The following is a 19,643-nucleotide window of genomic DNA, read 5'->3' as shown; positions in this document are numbered from 1 at the left end:
CTCAAACCTTCTACAGAGAGCAAGCATTAAGGTAGGGTCTTTAAATAATGATAGTGAACTAGTGCCAGTCTACAAGTGTGAAAAGGTTGAAAGATGCATTAAGTGGTATTACTGAGAATTTTAGAAGAGTTAGTTATACTGAAGAAGAACCATATTAAATTGTATCTAGAGATAGTTTGGCTGAAAGTGGCTTAAAAATATAAACTTTAGATAAAGCCAAAAGTTTGACTGAAAGTGGTTTAAAAATATAAACTTTGGATAAAGCCAAAAAACAATTGGTTATGAAAACTAGGATAGTAACTTATGTGAAGAGTTCCTGCCTTGTATTTGTGATGTCTTAGGGGTGGTTCCCAACCCTGCTGAAGTGAAAAAAAGAGGTAAGGATGTACAGCATATACAATATTAGGCTGTCACAAAAATAAAAGAATGACCTTTAAAGTAGAAGAGTTAATATCCTAATTTAACTCTTTGTAAGTTTATTTTAATTTAGTATGTGTAATAAGTAGTAAAATTGTAATTACCTAACTGTTGTAAAACAGCAGCTTTTACTTGTGCGGGGAGATTTTCTATCTGTAAAAGTTGTTCATATGCTTCTTGTGCAGAATGGTATTTTCTCTAAAGAGAAATAAGTGTTTGAATAAAAATTTAATTAGAAATATATAACATAAACAATAAACTTAAGTACTAAGTAAAATATAAATACATTATTTTAAACAGCTGGTGTTTAAAGAACAGAAAATAATATATATATTTTTGGTTTTTGGGCCACACCCTGTGACGCTCAGGGGTTACTCCTGGCTATGCGCTCAGAAGTTGCTCCTGGCTTCTTCGGGGACCATATGGGACACCGGGGGATCGAACCGCGGTCCGTCCTAGGCTAGCACAGGCAAGGCAGGCACCTTACCTCCAGCGCCACCGCCCGGCCCCAGAAAATGATATTTAAAGTTTTTATTTATTAGAAAGTAAAGCAAAATACTTACTGAATAAAACTCCTAATATCATTTTTTCAGTTTCTGAAACTGAAATTATAGCTTCAGATATAACTATATCTTAGTTATAGAGATAAGATAAATCTTTGATATTACAAATAATGTATATGTTAGGATTTTTTTTTTTTTTTTTTTTTGTGGCACACCTGGCGGCACTCAGGGAATACACCTGGCTCTGCCCTTATAAAATGCTCCTGGCAGGCGTAGGGGATCATATGGGATGCCGGGAATCAAACCAGGGTATATGTCCAGGGCTTTCTGCATACAAGGAAAATGCTCTACCACTGTGCTATTGCTCTGCCCCTATAAAGTAGGATAATTAAATTAATCTTCAGAGTAGATTAGAAAGATACCTCAAAGAGCTATGAAAACTTTCGAGAGGCCTAAATTTGCCACTACCTGTGAAGGAACCCTGAACATGGAGTCACAGTAGTCTCTGAGTGCTCGTTGGTTAAGAACAATAAAAAACACACCACAAAAACCTATTCTTTTAGCTTCTAAAAGAGAAAAATACTGTTTATAAATTTCAGAGCTATAATTACTAAAAATTATACAATTAGTAAAATTAAAGACCTCTAAAACTATGGATGATTTATAATGAAAGCAAACAAAAACTAATCTTGACTGCAGTCTAAAATAATTTGATTTGGACAGAGACAAAAAAGTAAGAAAGACACTTGCCTTATGTGTGTCCAGCCCAGGTTTTAGTTCCTTCAGGAACCACACAGATTTTCCCTATAGTCAGGTGTCACTAGTGAGCCTCCAAACTAAAAACATATAAACTGAACAAAGCAATCTTATTTTGGAGCCAGTGTTTAGGGTGGTTAAATTATATACCTAACCTAGAACTGTCTGTAAGTTCCCTGAGACACTCCCAGAGATCCCAGAGTGAGGAACATGAATTAGTCCAGAGTGATGATGCAGTGATCAGAGCAAAATACTATTTTTTTTCTGGTGTGGGTGTGGGTGAATCTTGCTGCAAATCCTCCAAAACTTTAACTGAGAGGCTAGAGAACCAAATCAGATAAGGTAGCAAAATGCAGCTGCTCCAGCAATGCTAAACAACCTTATGTCCCATGCACTCTGGCCCTAAAACAATCTTATTTCCTTTTACTATTCTGTTGTTGTTTTAAAGGACTAACTTTTATAATAGTTTGGTGAAAAAAAATCAATTTCTTGCATCCATTACTCAAAATTCTTCAAAACATACTAAATAAAACAGAAACTCATTGTGTAAGAGACAATACAAGAATTAATAAACTTTTCTTGTATGAGTTGATCCTATTTGCCTTCTAGCACCAATTATAGTTCCCTCAAGTACTGACAGGGGAAACTACTCCTTAGCACAAAGAATTCTAATATGACTCATCACCCAAAGAAATGAACTAAACTTAGAAAATCTTCTTAAGGGCCGGGCGGTGGCGCTGGAGGTAAGGTGCCTGCCTTACCTGCGCTAGCCTAGGAGACGGACTGCGGTTCGATCCCCCGGTGTCCCATATGGTCCCCCAAGCCAGGAGCGACTTCTGAGCGCATAGCCAGGAGTAACCCCTGAGCGTTACCGGGTGTGGCCCAAAAACCAAAAAAAAAAAAAAAAAAAAAAAAAAAAAAAAAAAAAAAAAAAAAGAAAATCTTCTTAAAAAATACCACTGATGTGATCAGGCCAGCCAACTCTTCCAAAACTAAAAATCCATAATGAAGAAGCAGTTAGACTATACATCATGTAGGATGCTTGACTTTCATGCATCAACCCCAGTTTATTTCCAACCATACCATATGGTAGTTAAGCTGAGCTGTGCCAACAGTGATTCCTGAGTGTAGAGCCAGGTATAATTGTGTGCATAGCAGCCTGTGCATCACCAGAGGCATTCCAAAAATGAACAAAATAAAAGTTAACACAAAAAGATTTTGAATACATTAATTTTAAACACTGCAAGAAAAATATCTAGACATTCTTCACTACAAATGAAAAAGAAATGGTCATTTCATCAATGTTTGTAGAAAATTAATTAATCAACATAATTTGATTAAGTTGTCCAAGTCGAATATAGAAATATGTTTTCAATCTAGTAAGAGAGCAAAGCAAAGAGCTATTTCTGTCATAATTACAAATACTAGATGTGATCAAATATACATAAATGCATGCATACACACAGAGAAATGACTGAAAGACTAGGCTTTTCATTTGTATATCCAAATACAAATAAACAATTATACCCTGTCCAAAATTAAAAACTGAATAAATCAGAACACTCAAGCAAAATGTAGAATTCAAATATAATTTACACATATTTGAACATCCGCATTAAAAAAACAAAGACTGTTGGGGAGAATGTTAAAAGGAGTGGAGATCTTACTTCCTACACAATTATACTGGCTTTTATCTCCAGCACAGCCTGGTCCTTGGAATGTAAAGCAATACAACCAGGAGACAAAACAAAACAAGTAATCATAGATCTTAAAAAAAGATTGAATGTAAGGTTGAATAATGAAATCTAAAGACATTTTATAAGAAGAAAAAGTAAACAAATGATATAGTATGAAAATAAAAGATAAGTTAGAATAAAACTATTGTTGTGAATTTGTTATTTTACATTTAAGCAAAACGATTTTGTGAAACAAGTATTATGTAACATACAAAACTAGAAATTCTTAAATCTATATATAAAGATCTATTACTTCTTGCCCTGTTAGTCTAATACCAAGTTTTTCAATTTTACATTTGACTCATCTCTGAATACAATATATGATTATTGGGAGCTTCATGAATAATTTCAGAAAGATGCCAGAACATGAGTTTTTTTAAATTAAGTAAGCTTTGCTACTGGCAGGCCAGATCTATGTATCCTTAAGGGAAGAGGTCAAACCTAGGCCATAGACATATAGCTTTGAAGGCCTAGATTCACAATTGATGGTACCTACGAGCTGCTAAGCCAAAGCTCCGGAACCACATTGCCACCACATAGGCAGCTTGGGACACCTCCAAATTTTATAGAGATGACAGCAGATAGGAGCAAATAAAATTAAATTGGTAAGTTAGTAGAAGCCCATAAAACTCAGTAAAAGTGAAAACAATGCAGAAGCCTCAGCTAGCACATAATAAACAGGTCAGTAAGTACACAACGATTTTATTAACACTGATAAGGTCGGGAATTTTACAGGCACCCACTCTAATGACTCCAAGAGGCAGAGACATGCAAAAGCAAGGAGTTTATTGTAAAGCATATATGCTAGGGCTCTCAACTTGATCAGTGGCTGACCAGAGGCTGATGGCCTTGAGAAAGCATTTCTTTTATAGCACTCTGGTAACAGTGGAAAATTACAGATCATTATATGATAGTAAATTTTAGGAAGTTTAACAACAGTTACATTTTTTAGAACATTAACCTCACCCTAGTTTGAGCAACATTGGGAAAGGGGAATTTGTTATTTTTTAGCCACTGGGCTAGGGTGGAGACCAGCTGGGCAGCACAACACGTTACTCCCATTTTCAAATTTTTAAGAAGAATTTTACTGTTTCCGTATCTTTTCATTCCCCACTTCTCTTATGGGCAGTCTCTAGTCATAGAGACTGGATTTAGCTGGACTGCCTTTATACTGGTTCATATTTTGAAGTTTTATACTGTTGTCTGACTATTATAAGGTCCAATTCTGTCTTAACCTCAGGGTCAGTTTCCTCTGTGCAGCCAGATGGCTACTTTGACACTTTTATATCCAGCAGAGAAATTTCTTTCCTGAGCCCAAACCCATGGGTTGATTGGTATTTACTCTTCTTTGCACTTACACCTCAGTAAGAACAGATTTTTGTAGAGTATACCCAGAAACCCCAAACAAATCACACCAAGTCAAGGTTTAGGGGAGGAATTCTCATGGTGACAGTCCGACCCACAACCCCTTCACCAACAGTCTGTTTAATAGTTCAAGCACAGTCCACAAAATAAATCAGATGTTCACTCTTGCCAGCAGTTTCACAGCATGGTTGTCATCTGGTATATCAGGATGATCTTGATTTCACCTTAAAACTGGAAATTGAGTTAAGATAGTATGCAGAGTGGGGAGGGTCCTTATAATTTTGCATCCCGAGGAGAGAGGTTTCTTTGGAAAGAAAGTTCCTGTAACTTAAGTACTTAAATTCATTAATCAGGGGCTACTTTTCTTTTTGTTCCAATTCCTGATGACCTTCCTATTCCTTACTCTTACTAGAGAGTTCATCACCTTAGAAGGGACCTTCAGTCTGTCTTCTGTAGTTTTTCCAGGTGGCACCGGACTGTAATCTTTTCTTAACAAAGGAATAAGATTTTATGATAACCTGAAGGAGCAGTTAATGGAGCAGTTAATTGGCTTAATTTTGCAGTTTCAACACCTAAAAAGATACTTAAGCCAATGGTACCACTCTATCCTTCTTATTTATAATGATTACACAAATATTAAAGAACAAGAACCAAAGAATCATTATTTTTGGCATCTATGTGGTTACACTACAAGTCTTTTTTAGGATATACTTCTGGTGCCTGGATGAGACAGCAATAAACACAGCTCCTAATTACTTCTCCTTTATCCTTTTTATTAAGGTTAAGTTTTTCTTAGTCAGACTGGTGATTGTACAGCTTTTAGTTTTTTTATAATCTGATCTTAACCAGTAAGCACACTTTTATAAAAGTTACCCTCAGAGGTGTAGGCTTCTAGGTAGACCCACTATAATGCATGTAATTACAGAAAAAATAGTTATTCTCTTTACCTTCACCTCAGACCTTGCTAGATAGCTGAATAATTTAATTTTGGCTTGTTCCTTTTGCACAAACATAGTAATACTGGAGAAATCTTCATTGGGGTACACCATACCATTATTCAAAGAGAGTTCCTGAGGATCAGTTAAAGACAGAGCAGATGATTTACCAATTTACCATTAAAGGCATTAATAATTAATTACATGCCATGTCAGGGTTCTGTAGTTTTGGCTGGTGTCTGGGAAGCACTGGCTACATCAACATAGTAAGCCTGGGAATGGCCTTAGTTATCTAGTTTCTGTAGGAGAGTCTTGAGTCTGTCCCATCCCCCTCCAAATTTGAGAGATTCTGATCTCTGGGGTTCTGGGAGTATCCTGTCTTCACCCCCCCACCCCCGTCAGAGTGGGGAGAGGTTCCATGCTTCAAGATCAAGACCTGGGGTTGGAAGCCAGCACAAATCTAGCTGGTCATGATTTTCTAGATAATCTGCCTTTACAATCACCCTGAGGTAAACATAGTACTTGTAACAGAACCACTTATTTCTGGACTTGCTCCTGTCATCTAACCAAAATTCCTTTTAACTCTGTTCCTCTAAAGAGGGTCCTGCCTGCATGAGGAATAGTCCCCACTACAGAGAGGAAGATTATAAGCTTGGATTTGTGCAAACCAACATAGTGCCTTAAAGCATCAAAAGTACTGAAGTTGCTAAGAAGAGAGGGAAAATGTTTTCTAAATTTACACAGAAAATTCTGAAAGTATTTGATCATTGTCTAGGGGGCCTCTTACAACAAGATCTTTTATTTATAATTATTTTAATTCTTTTAATCGTGTCCAGTTTCTTAAAGCGAAAAGAAATAAAAGAAAAAAACTTCATTCCAGGTTTCACTCAGGTTCTAACTAGGAAAGGGACACCATTTTGTAAGGACCATATGTTCACAAGCTTGCTAGGGAAAAGGAAGTCCTGCCTTTAGCACAACCTCACCAATAATTCGTGTTATCATAGCGGAAGTCCCGCCTTTACCCCTACCTCACCAATGATTTGTGTTACCGTAGCGGAAGTTCAGCCCTCAAGGAAGTAGCGTCACTCCTTCTTCCCCTCCCACTTCCCATCTTATATAAGGAAGGACCAACGAGACCACAGGGTCTTTTTGCCTCTGCTCCATTGGCAGTAAGCTTGAGACCCTAGTATACCAGAATAAACTAATTCACCAGAGCATTTGCTGGGGCTTCAGCCTCTTCATTTCTCTGGGTCGGGCAGCTAGATTAGGACGCCCTGAACTTTCATTGGCGAGCCAGCCAGGAGTCCTCATCCTGCCTGGAACAGAGCTGTGAACAGGTGGCCTGGTGAGTTCTTATGTGTTTGTGTGTGAGTGTGCTTTGCTTCATGTCTGTCTTAGTCTAAGATTATGTTGTATTCTGTGACCAGTGGGAAGCAGACTTTGGTGGCTTAGTGACTGAGGGTATGAGTTCCCTACTTGACATGGAAACCAAGTAGTAGCAGACTTTGTGACTGAGGGTTCGAGTCACCTACTCAATGAGGAATCTGAGTAGTAGCAAGCTGACATGCTCTGGTGCTATAGGTCATGACCCTGGTGGCACCCCAGGGTATCAGTAAGAGCAGCGGCCTTATTCCCGGGCTGCTGGGAGTGGTTTTCTGCCTGTGATTTGTGGAGCTCAAAAAAAAAAAACAAAAACAAAAACAAAACTTGGTTGTTATTGGCATTGCCATTTGTCTTGAATTTATTGTTGGTATTTACAGTCAAGAATTAATCTGTGAATTTTACAGTTGTACCTCTGAATGTTCGTTTGACTCCCCTCTGACTGCCTCCTTTGTCTGTCTGCCTTTGTGGCGATTCTACAAATTTGGTTCCTTCCCATTTTCTTTTTCTATGGTTGTATTTCAAATTGCACTTCTCAGAAAGAAAATTTCGATACTTCTATTGGGTTGTTTGCCCTTCATATTGTCATAGGCTCTGGAATATTTTTCCTCCTAGTGATTTGCTGTATTAGCCACTGTGATAGAAAATTTCAAACTTGATAGAATGAGGCAAAGTCAATCCACCCCACTTACTCTAACACTAGAACATTGGGCAGAAATTACTTGAATACATTCGTTGGGGTTGTTCCAGTGTGGCGCCACTGTCTGTCTGTTTTCTGTCTGTGGTTCTTTGTGTTCCATGCTTTTTTTTTTTTTGGTCTGACCATGGAAAGAAACTCTAGGGGCCACCGCTCCTCAGGTCAGAAATTGTTACTCTAGGGACATGACAGAGGGTGTCGGAAATCTCAAACCCCAAATTTCTCAATGGCCATCGGAGATAAATTTTCCCTGGAGAATTCTGGACTTTGAGATTCCCCAACTTTCTTGCCATGTGTTAAGATCAAAAAGAATCAAGAGTAACTGGCTGCTTTTTTTCTAGCTGAAAAAAAAAAGGGTGTTTTTTTAAAACTCTCCAGCCTGAAGGAATTCACTAAGCCCCCAGGGCAAAGGGTATAGTCCTTCCAGACTCACCTGGCTGGGAAATGTGGGTGTAGGCAAAGTAATCCCAGTGGGTCTTTTACATATCAAAGAAAAATTTAGCTAATGGTTTGAAAGTCAAAAAAGATTTTGAGCATTTAAATTTCTAACTTAAAGGTTTCTTAAAATGAATAATTAGGATGTTGCAGATTATTGTGGTTGTTTTTTTTAAACAATATTGTTAACTTTGTGGATGCATGTTATTGTTACAGTATCTCAATTATGTGTCAAATTTATCTCACCAAATTTAGTGGTGGATTTTAAGGTAGCTTAATGTAAAAATCTTGATGGTACTAGATTGTGAATACCTTAAGAAAAAGGAATCAATAAAATCTGATCCTGCTCAGACAGTTTAAAGCTCTCTTCCTAGGGTCCTAATGCTAATTTCTAGTCTGAATTCGTGCACGTGGAGGTTTTTAGCAGCAAAACCACTACCAAAGGATGAGTGGAGAAGTTAAAAAAAAAAAAAAAAAAAAAAAAGAAGAAGAAGAAGAAGAGAAGGAGCCGAATGGCAGGGCATTTGCTTGCATGCAGAAAGGAAAGTGGTGCAAAAGAAATTAAAAATGTGTACTAGGTACCAGAGATAATGAATACATGTGATCAAATCCTGCATGCCCAAAGAGTGCCAACTAAAAGAGACCCCAGAAAAAACACCCCAAGACACATCCTAGTCACAATGACGAATCCCATAGATAGAGACAGAATTCTGAAAGCAGCAGGATCGAAAAGAGAAATTACATTCAAGGGAACATCCCTGAGATTTACTGCAGACCTGTCACCAGAAACACTCAAGGCCAGAAGGCAGTGGTGGGACATAGTGACAAAACTCAATGAAATAAATGCTTCGCCTAGAAAACTGCACCCAGCAAAACTCACTTTCAGGTTTGAAGGAACAATACATAGTTTCACAGACAAACAACAGCTCAAAAACTTCACAGACTCAAAACCATTCTTAAAAGAAAAACTGAACGGCATACTTTAAGACAAGGCTTACCAACAGACACACCAAACTTTAATATAAAGATGGCACTAACTCCCAGGACAATTCTTTCTCTCAATGTCAATGGACTAAATGCACCAGTTAAGAGACACAGAGTGGCTAAATGGATCAAAAAACTCAATCCAACCTTCTGCTGCCTACAAGAAACGCACCTGAATAGTCAGAACAAACATAGACTCAAAATAAAAGGCTGGAGGAAAATCATCCAAGCAAACAACACCCAAAAAAAAGCAGGAGTGGCTATATTAATATCAGATGATGCAAACTTTATACTTAGGAAAGTTGTAAGGGACAAAGATGGACATTTTGTATTAATCAAGGGATATGTACAGCAGGAAGAAATCACCCTCCTAAACATATATGCACCGAATGAGGGGCCAGCAAAATATTTAATACAACTGTTGACAAATCTGAAAAATAATATCAATAACAACACAATAATTGTGGGAGACCTCAACACGGCATTGTCAACACTAGACAGGTCAACCAGACTGAAACCCAACAAGAATATACTAGACCTGAGGAGAGAAATGGAAGAAAGAGGCCTAATAGATATATACAGGACACTCCACCCCCAGAAGCCTGGATACACATTTTTCTCTAATGTACATGGGACATTCTCTAGGATAGACTACATGTTAGCACACAAAACATACCTCCATAATATCAAGAGGATAGAAAATTTGCAGGCTGCCTTTGCTGACCACAAAGCCCTGAAATTATATATAAACTACAAAGGGACACAGAAGAAAAATTTTAACACCTGGAAGTTAAATAGTCTCATACTGAATAATCAGTGGGTCCGAGAAGAAATCAAAGAGAAAATCAAAACCTTCCTGAAAACAAATGACAATGGAGACACAAATTATCAGAACCTATGGGACACAACAAAAGCAGTACTGAGAGGAAAATTTATAGCTTTGCAAGCACACATCAGGAAAGAAGAAGGGGCATACCTGAATAGCTTAATGACGCAGCTCATAGAATTAGAAAGTGCTCAACAAAAGGATCCAAAAATAGGGAGGCAGAAGGAAATAACAAAGCTGAGAGCAGAAATCAATGAAGTGGAAACCAGAAAAACCATCCAAAAGATCAACGAAAGCAGAAGTTGGTTCTTTGAAAAAATAAACAAGATTGATAGACCACTGGCAAAACTAAAAAAGAAAGAAAGAGAGAGAAACTTGATAACTCGTATTAGGAATGAAAAAGGAGAGATCACTACTGATATGTTAGAGATTCAAAGGGTAATCAGAAACTACTTTGAGAAACTCTATGCCACTAAAAATGAAAACCTGGAAGAAATGGATAAATTTTTGGAATCTTATAATCTTCCACGATTGAATGAAGAGGATGTAGCACATCTAAACACACCCATTACTATTGAGGAAATTAAGAAAGTAATCAAATGTCAGCCCAAAAACAAAAGCCCAGGCCCAGATGGATTTACTAATGAATTCTTTCAAACCTTTCAAGAGGAACTACTACCAATCCTGGCAAGACTCTTTCATGAAATTGAAAAAACAGGAAAACTTCCAAATAGCTTTTATGAAGCCAACATTACCTTGATACCTAAACCAGACAGAGATGCTACGAAAAAAGAAAATTACAGACCAATATCGCTGATGAATGCAGATGCAAAGATCTTCAACAAAATCCTGGCAAATAGGATTCAATGCCTCATTAAGAAGATCATCCACTACGATCAAGTAGGTTTCATTCCAGGAATGCAAGGCTGGTTTAACATCCGTAAATCTATCAACATAATACACAACACCAACAGCAAGAAAAATAAAAATCACATGATCATATCAATCGACGCAGAGAAAGCATTTGATAAGGTCCAACACCCATTCTTGATCAAAACTCTCAGCAAGATGGGAATGGAAGGAACCTTTCTCAATATAGTTAAGGCCATCTACCACAAGCCAGAGGCAAATATTGTCCTCAATGGAGAAAAACTGAAAGCCTTTCCTCTAAATTCTGGCACAAGACAAGGCTGTCCTCTCTCACCACTCCTATTCAACATAGCACTGGAAGTACTCACTATAGCGATTAGGCAAGAAAAGGATATCAAGGGAATCCAGATAGGAAAGGAAGAAGTCAAGCTCTCACTGTTTGCAGATGACATGATACTCTACTTAGAAAACCCCAAAGACTCTACCAAAAAGCTTCTAGAAACAATAGACTCATATAGCAAGGTGGCAGGCTACAAAATTAACACACAAAAATCAATGGCCTTTCTATACACCAATACTAATAAGGAAGAAATGGACATTAAGAAAACAACTCCATTCACTATAGTGTCACACAAACTCAAATATCTTAGAATCAACTTGACTAAAAATGTGAAGGACCTATACAAGGAAAACTATAAAACTCTGCTCCAAGAAATAAGAGAGGACACGCGGAAATGGAAGCACATACCCTGCTCATGGATTGGCAGGATTAACATCATTAAAAAGGCAATACTCCCCAAAGCACTGTACAGATTTAATGCGATCCCCCTAAAGATACCCATGACATTCTTCAAAGAAGTGGACCAGGCACTTTTGAAATTTATTTGGAACAATAAACACCCTCGAATAGCTAAAGCAATCATTGGGAAAAAGAATATGGGAGGAATTACTTTCCCCAACTTTAAACTTTACTACAAAGCAATAGTTATCAAAACAGCATGGTATTGGAATAAGGACAGGCCCTCAGATCAGTGGAATAAGCTTGAATACTCAGAGAATGTTCCCCAGACATACAATCACCTAATTTTTGATAAAGGAGCAAAAAATCCTAAATGGAACAAAGAAAGCCTCTTCAACAAGTGGTGTTGGCACAACTGGGTAGCCACTTGCAAAAAATTGAACTTATACCCCCAGCTAACATCATGTACGAAGGTAAAATCCAAATGGATTAAAGACCTTGATATCAGCCCCAAAACCATAAGATATATAGAACAATACGTAGGTAAAACACTCCAGGACACTGAGGCTAAAGGCATCTTCAAGGATGAAACTGCACTCTCCAAGCAAGTGAAAGCAGAAATTAACAGATGGGAATATATTAAGCTGAGAAGCTTCTGCACCTCAAAGGAAATAGTGCCCAAGATACAAGAGCCACCCACTGAGTGGGAGAAACTATTCACCCAATACCCATCAGATAAGGGGCTAATCTCCAAAATATACAAGGCACTGACAGAACTTTACAAGAAAAAAACATCTAATCCCATCAAAAAATGGGGAGAAGAAATGAACAGACACTTTGACAAAGAAGAAATACAGATGGCCCAAAGACACATGAAAAAGTGCTCCACATCACTAATCATCAGGGAGATGCAAATCAAAACAACGATGAGATACCACCTCACACCCCAGAGAATGGCACACATCACAAAGAATGAGAATAAAGTGTTGGCGGGGATGTGGGGAGAAAGGAACTCTTATCCACTGCTGGTGGGAATGCCGTCTAGTTCAACCTTTATGAAAAGCGATATGGAGATTCCTCCAAAAACTGGAAATTGAGCTCCCATACGATCCAGCTATACCACTCCTAGGAATATACCCTAGGAACACAGAAATACAATACAAAAACCCCTTCATTACACCTATATTCATTGCAGCTCTATTTACCATAGCAAGACTCTGGAAACAACCAAGATGCCCTTCAACAGACGAATGGCTAAAGAAACTGTGGTACATATACACAATGGAATATTATGCAGCTGTCAGGAGAGATGAAGTCATGAAATTTTCCTATACATGGATGTACACGGAATCTATTATGCTGAGTGAAATAAGTCAGAGAGAGAGAGAAAAACGCAGAATGGTCTCACACATTTATGGGTTTTAAGAAAAATGAAAGACATTCTTGCAATAATAACTTTCAGACATAAAAGAGAAAAGAGCTGGAAGTTCCAACTCACCTCAGGAAGCTCATCACAAAGAGTGATGAGTTTAGTTGGATAAATAACTACATTTTGAACTGTCCTAATAATGAGAATGTATGAGGGAAATTGAGAACCTGTTTAGAGTACAGGCGGGGGTCGGGTGGGGAGGAGGGAGACTTGGGACATTGGTGATGGGAATGTTGCACTGGTAAAAAAAAAAAAGAAAGGAAACACAAAGGGACTAAAGGACTAACAAGAGTGATTTGTAATTGGAAAAAAAAATAAATCATTGAGTTAGATATGCAGACAGTTTTATATTTTTCATAGTTTGTACATTGGAAATAATATAAGAAAAGTTGTAACATGAAAAAGTATTAAATATTCATAATTCTTATACAGCATATATTGATCATAAAATTGTAATATCTGGTAATAATTGCATATGTTACATAAGAATTTCTAAAATATATTAGAAAGTATATTTGGATACACAATTACTGTGCACATTTATGAGAAAATTGGCAATTGAATTAAAAAATAATGATGGCTTTTTCTAAACAAGGGAGAAAAGACTGGTGATTTAAGATTCTAGAACCAAGAAGTATTTGTTGAGAGAAGTTATTTAGATAATTTTATTTTTAGATTAGCAATCATCCCTATTTCAAAGCAAAGTTTAATTTACATTTTATTCCATGTTAGCAAAGATTTTTGAAGACTTTACACAGTCTTCAATCAGACGAAATTATATTCTTAGTATATGACAAAAGTTTTATTATCTCCCAAATGATACTAGATGAAATTTAACTTCACAATGTAATATCTGTTTACCTATTTAAAAAAAAAATGTGTACTAGGAAAAATCTGTATAATCAAACTAAATGATTATTGATATTTCTTTAGGTTAACATACAAGAAGTGTAAATGTTTTTGAGCATGTTCTGCCAGAAGTAGTGAGCATTCATTCTTTCTGGTTTTCAGAATTAATTTGTGTAATATGAATTGCTGGTATCTTCTGCCTGTAAACCGAGGTCAGAAGACTAAGTAAATTTCTATATGTAGAGTTAAGCATTGTGGGGAGCCAAGCCTGCTCCCCCCAATTGATGAACTTGACTGACATCTTTCTCTGCAGCTGCTCTGTAGAAGAAAAAGACCTAGCATCTGCTTGAGCCTTTGCCAAACAGGAAATCTTGCAAGATAAATTTAGCTTACTGCAAGGCCTGGCTTACCCAGGACCTAACCACCCGTTCCGGCTCTCGCTCTCATCAATGCTTAGTTCATGGCCATGACGTAGTTTTTAGGTTAAACATACATTCAATATACTTGCTGTAGGATAAGATAACAGTTGCTTAGGAATTTTAGAGGTCTAAGGGCACGCAGTTCTCTTGGGAAAACATCCTATATCTGACATTCCATCTTGGTGTGTACGTGCAGAATAGCAGCCCGCAGTTAATCGCAAACTGCCGTCTGATTGGTCTGTTTGAAAGCATCCTGGCATGATATGAATGGTTGTTGCCAAGGCTCCTGTTCTGCCTTGCGCGCCCTGGATTGGTTGTAACCAGGGCCTTTGTTCTGCCTTACACGCCTCCAACAGATTGCTTAAATACCCATGTCTGTGAGAAATAAACGCTCCTGACCATCTTTTGTGTCACGAGTCATTATTAACCCCTCTTGCTTCCACAGGACCCATCTTTTCCTCAGAAGAGTGCTCTCCACCCACACCGTTGTGCGACTACCTGTTGAGCAGAGCCTCAGCCGCTGGCCGGCAGTAGGCTCAGCCCTAGGGCCGGCTCCGGGGAGCCGCAAAGCATAATTAAAATATTATTTTACAATTTTTCATTATTTGTTACCAAGAACATTAATAATTGTATCACAGGAGGCTTTGTAAAAATGGTCATGGTTTTGGGCCCGGAGAGATAGCACAGCGGTGTTTGCCTTGCAAGCAGCTGATCCAGGACCAAAGGTGGTTGGTTCGAATCCCGGTGTCCCATAGGGTCCCCCGTGCCTGCCAGGAGCTATTTCTGAGCAGACAGCCAGGAGTAACCCCTGTGCAAAGCCGGGTGTGACCCAAAAACCAAAAACCTAAAAAAAAAAAAAAAAAAAGAAAAAAAAGGTCATGGTTTTAAGAAAAAATATATGAAAGATTTCGTTGTAGAAAAAGATTCTAGAATTTTCTGAGTAATTTAAGTAATATTTGCTTTTTCTCTTCTCCTAGAACCTTTTAGTACCATTACATGTCACGGCATCATGCTGCTTTGCACAAGATACAAGCAGATGGCTTTCCTCTCTGCACCCAGATGAACTGGTAAAAAGACTTTATGGAAACCCCTGTGACTGCAGGGGGGGCATCAACTCAACAGTAGGCTTCTGTACACTCGATCAGTAGACTGTGAAACTAGAACTGCTTACCTCCGGTCCCCTACTTCTTCCCATGTGGGGGAGGGGAAGCCGGAATGGGTGTGTAAAGCAAAACCTCAGCCTTTGCCTCCCTCTTCGGGGGCTGGGGAAATTGGCCTCTGGCTGTCCCTGTCTGACTAGGTAATCTAACCTTTGCTTCTTTTAGTTGTAAGGTAGTCCCTTCTAGCTTTAAATCTTCTGTTTGCTATTTGCATAATGGTACTGAATCTGAATCTGTAAACATGGGTCAGGTAGAAACCGCTCAGTGCTCAGAAGTCCTACCTGTCGTCCCCCCCCTTTAGCCCAGGGTGCTTACATCCAGGACGGGTATGACTATGTGGTGGAAATTTGGCTTACTCTCTTTTCCCCCAGAACTGGATTGGAATATGCGTCCCAACATTAGTGCTCCCCAACACTGACATCATCCTGGGGACAAAGCCCATCCCTCTGCCTAGCATAGATCTCTTAGGCAGTACCGGCGGTCTTGACGAGGTGTAGTGTTCCTGCCCCTACTGGTAGGGCTCGGGGTAGCAGGTGGACTAGCAACCGGGTGCACAGGGCTTTGCATGGCCTTGCAAGAAAAATGTTGTTTTTATACTAACAAGTCAGGAATAGTGCGAGACAGAATCAGACACCTTCAAGAGGAGCTGGCCCAAAGAAGAAAAAAGCTATTAGATGGTCCCTTATGGTCTTTATGGGGTGGGATTTCCCCCTATCTAATACCTTTACTGGGGCCCCTTCTGGGCCTTTTACTTCTAGTAGCCACTGGCCCATGCATAATCAATCGCCTCACTACGTTCATACGAGCCAGGTTGGGGAAGTTAAACTTAGGGTATTACGCCAACAATACCAAGAATTAGCTCACGCAGATAATTCTGACCAGGAATAACAGGAAATGGAGGCCCTTGATCACATTGGCTTCAAGGATTAGAAGCATCACTACAAGAAGTGGGGAGGTGAAATGGGGGACCACTAGGTCTTTTTGCCTCTGCTCCGTTGGGAGTAAGCTTGAGACCCTGGTATACCAGAATAAACTAATTCACCGGAGCATTTGCTGGGGCCTCAGTCTCTTCATTTCTGCATCGGGCAGCTAGATTAGGACGCCCGGACCTTTCAAAGCTTTTTATGATACACTAATCAATATCTTTGGTAGAAAGTAATGATAAATCTGGTCAGTGGTATTGGGAAAATACAAAAGCTTTTTAACATGCTTAATTCTATATATTATAAAGTTTGCAAAACTTTACTTTTCCTGGTCTCAGTTTATAGGTTTATAGACAGAAGACATACTGGATACCAGCACTTTATATTACATAAATTATACTACTTATATACAGTTTATTATACCCATAATTTAATCAGAAATTATTTTTGTATACCAAGAAGAAGCCCACTAATTTTGACAGATTTCAGACTTTAAATATTTCTAATCAATCACCAATTAAAAAAATCTTTAAACTGAACTTTAATGGTTTTTCTTAAATTCTTATTATTTCTTTTAAAACCTTTATATAATTTTTAGGTGTTCATATTATCTCATTATTATTCCATCTTTACCCAATAACATATTGAAGAGAAAAAGTTTAAGAGTTTCCCCTGTTGAATGCAACTTAGCCTTAAAATCCTTCATAAACTCTCAGTGACTCTGGCTCTGGCTGTTATAAGCCAGAGTCATAAGCCAGTGACAACAAAAGATGAGAGATCTCCAGCAGAGAAGGTACCCCCTACCTCCTGGTCTTAAAAGTTCTCGTTTTGAATATCAAAACCACCACTGGTCAGCACAAAGAGAGAAAGATAAAGTCCTGCCCCCCACCCAAGGGAGGGCCATATAAACCCAATTCACTCAGGGTCTATTTTTCTTTTGGTAAGCTAGCCATCCCCCCATCCTTTAGGGTAGGAATGCAGCCCTAGATATAATGTTTACCCTGCATAATAAAGGATGTAACCACCTCCCTTAGGTTTTATGACCCATGGTTAACTTTTGTGGTTGTTTCTTTGTTGTGATAAATGTTCTCCTAACTGAGTTAGGATGCCTGAGTTAAAATGTTTTTCTAAGATAAAGATAAGAGCTGTAAAATAAGAAATAGTGACGCTGTACCTTTTCTGTATAAAAGCTTGTATGAATTGTGTTTCGGGGTCTTTGCTCTAAGGTTCATCCCTGAGCACTGGCCATGATGCCAATTGGGCATCAGTAATAAATCATTTTTACAAATTTGCATGGCTCTGTATCTCCTTGAAATGCTCAAGACGCTGTTAGAGAGAGGGGGACTAATCTCCCACCCCATCAATATGAACACTATAACATAGTTTAAAACATTTAAACTTCTACACAAAACATTGGCTAATTTTTGAGTTACAGGCATTTTAATAATAATAACTTAATAATCCAACTTAATCTGACAGTTTTTTCTTAGCACACCTAATCAGTACCTTTTACACATCCTCAAACTTTCTGCTTGCACCTTCTTTATTCCTCTTTCCTTTTAACCTTTCCTTTCTTAGTCCATACTTTTACCTTTACATTATTCAAATTCACTTTACAAATTTCCTTCAGTTCTATTTGCAACCAAATGCCTACTTTTTCCCCAGAAATTCTCTTTCCCCAGGATTAAATCCATTTTATTTTCTTGCATAACCACATATTCTTCTACATAAATATTTGATAAGACTTTAAATTAAAACATTAAGAAAAATTTAAAAGCCATGATTTTTTATTGAGACTGATTTTCTATTGTGTTCATAAGTATTCTATTTTAAAATTCTCATATACCAGATTATCAAAAATTTTAAACCAGTACAAAACATAAATTTTCTTTAAAATACCTTTACATTTGCAATCTAGAGGAGTTACAGTTCTTAAAATCAGATTTTTCCACTCAATTTTAATTACTTTACTTTTCTGAATAACTTAGAACATTATTCAAAATGGTTATTTTTCTTTAACCATTTCAGACATAACATTTTACAGGGTTTTTTTTTTAAATTTTTTTACAACCTCTTACTGCTTTATAACTAATCATAGGTCCAAATGAGTTTACTACAAATCTACCTTAAAATGCCAAATTTATGACAGTATTCAGAACATTTAAAAAACTTTTTTTTTTTTTTTTTTGGTTTTTGGCAGTGCTCAGGGGTTACTCCTGGCTGTCTGCTCAGAAATAGCTCCTGGCAGGCATGGGGACCATATAGGACACAGGGATTCGAACCAACCACCTTTGGTCCTGGATCGGCTGCTTGCAAGGCAAACACCGCTGTGCTATCTCTCTGGCCAGAGAACATTTTAAATTTTAATTACCAAGTTACTTAGGCTTTACAAGATGCAATGTCAGCAAATGAGAGGTAGTATTGTAACCATCCAACCACTACAGTATAACTTAAGTTATAAAAACCTTAGAGATATTAAATATGACTAATATTACTCCAATTTTTTTTGGGCCACACCTGGTGGTGCTCAGGGGTTACTCCTGGCTGTCTGCTCAGAAATAGCTCCTGGCGGGCCCGGAGAGATGATAGCACAGCAGCATTTGCCTTGCAAGCAGCCGATCCAGGACCAAACGTGGTTGGTTCGAATACCGGTGTCCCATATGGTCCCCCGTGCCTGCCAGGAGCTATTTCTGAGCAGACAACCAGGAGTAACCCCTGAGCACCGCTGGGTGTGACCCCCCCCAAAAAAAAATAGCTCCTGGCAGGCATGGGGGACCATATGGGACACCGGGATTTGAACCAACCACTTTTGGTCCTGGATCTGTGTTATATCTCCGGGCCCACATTACTCCAATTTTAAAAGGTCTGCACTTTGTACAAATAATTAAAACTTTTATTTCTTTTATTTTTCCCTATTAAAAAACAAATTGCATAGAATTACTTCCATCTGACAGGACCTAGTCATCCTTTTTTATATTTAGTAAAGACATGTTGAACATCTTTATATTTAGATTTTAAGACCCCATTCAATTCCATAATGTTATTTAAATTTAGTTATCTTAACACTATTAAGCATTTACAAAGTTAACAATATTATCAAAATGCTAACGACAACATTTCTACAGTTTTGGCCTCTTAAAATTAATATGAATTTTAATAGAAATATAAATATAAAAACTCATATTATACTACATTACAATGCTATTGTAGCCTATCTTAA

The 19,643-nt window shown here is 37.9% G+C and overlaps 1 protein-coding gene across 1 annotated transcript in view; it reads right to left on the bottom strand.

Annotated features, from left to right (window-relative positions):
* LOC126000414 (lysine-specific demethylase 6A-like) overlaps positions 1-19,643 on the bottom strand; it is a 199,751-nt gene that overhangs the window by 110,846 nt on the left and 69,262 nt on the right. The window contains 1 exon segment of the mRNA XM_049767715.1: positions 522-615. Coding sequence (XP_049623672.1) covers positions 522-615 — 94 coding nt within the window.

The sequence above is a fragment of the Suncus etruscus genome, chromosome Y, assembly GCF_024139225.1.
Source record: "Suncus etruscus isolate mSunEtr1 chromosome Y, mSunEtr1.pri.cur, whole genome shotgun sequence".
NCBI lineage: Eukaryota > Metazoa > Chordata > Mammalia > Eulipotyphla > Soricidae > Suncus > Suncus etruscus.
Note: the sequence above shows the minus strand (reverse complement) of the source record. Positions and strands in the feature narration are given on the sequence as shown.